The 3,973-nt window shown below is 47.4% G+C and overlaps 1 protein-coding gene across 1 annotated transcript in view; it reads right to left on the bottom strand.

The window, feature by feature from the left end:
- Nucleotides 1-3,676, bottom strand: part of LOC135521702 (elastin-like) — a 6,960-nt gene extending 3,284 nt beyond the window's left edge. The window contains exons 1-4 of the mRNA XM_064947374.1: nucleotides 3,667-3,676; nucleotides 3,534-3,602; nucleotides 3,159-3,284; nucleotides 3,024-3,125 (exon numbers count right to left, since the gene is read on the bottom strand). Coding sequence (XP_064803446.1) covers nucleotides 3,024-3,125; nucleotides 3,159-3,284; nucleotides 3,534-3,602; nucleotides 3,667-3,676 — 307 coding nt within the window. The remainder of the gene's footprint in view (nucleotides 1-3,023; nucleotides 3,126-3,158; nucleotides 3,285-3,533; nucleotides 3,603-3,666) is intronic.
- Between the last annotated feature and the right edge of the window lie 297 nt (nucleotides 3,677-3,973).

Here is a 3,973-nt window from a genome sequence, read left to right on the forward strand (position 1 = left end):
ATGTAAATAGTCTGGTAGTCATGTGATGAGCTGTTCAGCAGTCTAATGGTTAGGAGGTCAATGTAAATAGTCTGGTAGTCATGTGATGAGCTGTTCAGCAGTCTAGTGGTTAGGAGGTCAATGTAAATAGTCTGGTAGTCATGTGATGAACTGTTCAACAGTCTAATGGTTAGGAGGTCAATGTAAATAGTCTGGTAGTCATGTGATGAGCTGTTCAGCAGTCTAATGGTTAGGAGGTCAATGTAAATAGTCTGGTAGTCATGTGATGAGCTGTTCAACAGTCTAATGGTTAGGAGGTCAATGTAAATAGTCTGGTAGTCATGTGATGAACTGTTCAGCAGTCTAGTGGTTAGGAGGTCAATGTAAATAGTCTGGTAGTCATGTGATGAACTGTTCAACAGTCTAATGGTTAGGAGGTCAATGTAAATAGTCTGGTAGTCATGTGATGAGCTGTTCAGCAGTCTAATGGTTAGGAGGTCAATGTAAATAGTCTGGTAGTCATGTGATGAGCTGTTCAACAGTCTAATGGTTAGGAGGTCAATGTAAATAGTCTGGTAGTCATGTGATGAGCTGTTCAGCAGTCTAGTGGTTAGGAGGTCAATGTAAATAGTCTGGTAGTCATGTGAAAGGCTGCATACTGCCTCCTAGTGTTAGCTCACAAGTATAATTATTTGGCCGATCCCTCCTGTTGACCCGGATGGAATCAGGTGACCCTTCCATAACCCATAGGAAGTACCACCCAGTCACCCACAACTTTTAAAATGGTGTAAGCCCTCAATGTCCATGCCAAACTAGGTTTATCCATCTAGAGTCTATCTAACTCTATGGTGTGAGCACTGTGAGTCGTGACGTTATGTTTCAGTGTCACCAGCAACCGGCTGTGTCTGGAGGGACAGAGGAACTATTGTTAGAACAGATGTAAAGATAGACAGGCCTGAGACCACAACGCCACACACACCGCCACACACACACCGCAACACACACCGCCACACACACCGCCACACACACCGCCACACACACCGCAACACACACACCGCCACACACACACCATAACAGTGGTATTTACAGAGACTAGTCTACAACATAGCAGTGGTATTTACAGAGACTAGTCTACAACATAACAGTGGTATTTACAGAGAATAGTCTACAACATAACAGTGGTATTTACAGAGAATAGTCTACAACATAACAGTGGTATTTACAGAGACTAGTCTACAACATAACAGTGGTATTTACAGAGACTAGTCTACAACATAACAGTGGTATTTACAGAGACTAGTCTACAACATAACAGTGGTATTTACAGAGACTAGTCTACAACATAACAATGGTATTTACAGAGACTAGTCTACAACATAACAGTGGTATTTACAGAGACTAGTCTACAACATAACAGTGGTATTTACAGAGACTAGTCTATAACATAGCAGTGGTATTTACAGAGACTAGTCTATAACATAGTCTTCAGTAAAGACTTAAAGGTTGAGACCGAGTCTGCGTCTCTTCACATGGGTAGGCAGACCATTCCATAACAATGTTGGGGACACTTGTTTTCCGTCTGTGTCCAGTAGCCATTAAGCCAATGAGTATTGCTGCTGAAAGCAGTGTTGTCCATCTGGAATAAACAGCCATTAAGCCAATGAGTATTGCTGCTGAAAGCAGTGTTGTCCATCTGGAATAAACAGCCATTAAGCCAATGAGTATTGCTGCTGAAAGCAGTGTTGTCCATCTGGAATAAACAGCCATTAAGCCAATGAGTATTGCTGCTGAAAGCAGACATATTGCTGAGAGCCTGTTGTTTTCTAATGAAATACCAACCACATATCCTGCCTGCACCAGCAGACAGGCGCAAGTACTATTGTGATGTTACGTGTGTTTGTTGTGACACCAGATTAATCATTACTCTGTAGGGTCACTGTTCTGCACTGTGTCCTGATGTAGTCCAACATGTGTCTGGAGGTTAATTATTACTGTCCTCAGGAAGGAAGGAAGAAAGGAAGGACGGACGGATGGACGGACGGAGAAACAGACAGACAGAGAGATACTACATCTGGACAAACACCTGGATATACTACACCTGGACCAACACCTGGACATGCTGCACCTGGAACAACACCTGCACATGCTACACCTGGAACAACACCTGGACATGCTACACCTGGAACAACACCTGGACGTGCTACACCTGGACATGCTACACCTGGACATGCTACACCTGGACCAACACCTGGACATGCTACACCTGGAACAACACCTGGACATGCTACACCTGGACCAACACCTGGACATGCTACACCTGGACCTGCTAAACCTGGACATGCTACACTTGGACCAACACCTGGACATGCTACACCTGTACATGCTACACCTGGACATTCTGCAACTGGACCAACACCTGGACATGCTACACCTGGAACAACACCTGGACATGCTACACCTGGAACAACACCTGCACATGCTACACATGGACCAACTCCTGGACATGCTACACCTGGAACAACACCTGCACATGCTACACCTGGAACAACACCTGGACATGCTACACCTGGAACAACACCTGCAAATTGCTACACATGGACCAACTCCTGGACATGCTACACCTGGACCAACACCTGGACATGCTACACCTGGACATGCTACACCTGGACCAACTCCTGGACATGCTACACCTGGAACAACACCTGGACATGCTACACCTGGAACAACACCTGGACATGCTACACCTGGACCAACACCTGGACATGCTACACCTGGACCAACACCTGGACATGCTACACCTGGACATGCTACACCTGGACCAACACCTGGACATGCTACACCTGGACATGCTAGAGCTGGACCAACTCCTGGACATGCTACACCTGGAACAACACCTGCACATGCTACACCTGGAACAACACCTGGACATGCTACACCTGGAACAACACCTGCACATGGTACACCTGGAACAACACCTGGACATGCTAAACCTGGAACAACACCTGGACATGCTACACCTGGAACAACACCTGGATATACTACACCTGGACCAACACCTGGACATGTTGCACCTGGACCAACACCTGGACATGCTACACCTGGACCAACTCCTGGACATGCTACACCTGGAACAACACCTGCACATGCTACACCTGGAACAACACCTGGACATGCTACACCTGGAACAACACCTGGACATGCTACACCTGGACATGCTACACCTGGACATGCTACACCTGGACCAACACCTGGACATGCTACACCTGGACATGCTACACCTGGACCAACTCCTGGACATGCTACACCTGGAACAACACCTGGACATGCTACACCTGGAACAACACTTGGACATGCTATACCTGGACCAACACCTGGACATGCTACACCTGGACATGCAACACCTGGACCAACACCTGGACATGCTACACCTGGACCTGCTAAACCTGGACATGCTACACTTGGACCAACACCTGGACATGCTACACCTATACATGCTACACCTGGACATTCTGCACCTGGACCAACACCTGGACATGCTACACCTGGAACAACACCTGCACATGCTACACCTGGAACAACACCTGGACATGCTACACCTGGAACAACACCTGGATATACTACACCTGGACCAACACCTGGACATGTTGCACCTGGACCAACACCTGGACATGCTACACCTGGACCAACTCCTGGACATGCTACACCTGGAACAACACCTGCACATGCTACACCTGGAACAACACCTGGACATGCTACACCTGGAACAACACCTGGACATGCTACACCTGGACATGCTACACCTGGACATGCTACACCTGGACCAACACCTGGACATGCTACACCTGGACATGCTACACCTGGACCAACTCCTGGACATGCTACACCTGGAACAACACCTGGACATGCTACACCTGGAACAACACTTGGACATGCTATACCTGGACCAACACCTGGACATGCTACACCTGGACATGCAACACCTGGACCAACACCT

This window comes from Oncorhynchus masou, chromosome 30 (genome assembly GCF_036934945.1).
Source record: "Oncorhynchus masou masou isolate Uvic2021 chromosome 30, UVic_Omas_1.1, whole genome shotgun sequence".
In the NCBI taxonomy this organism is placed as follows: Eukaryota; Metazoa; Chordata; class Actinopteri; order Salmoniformes; family Salmonidae; genus Oncorhynchus; species Oncorhynchus masou.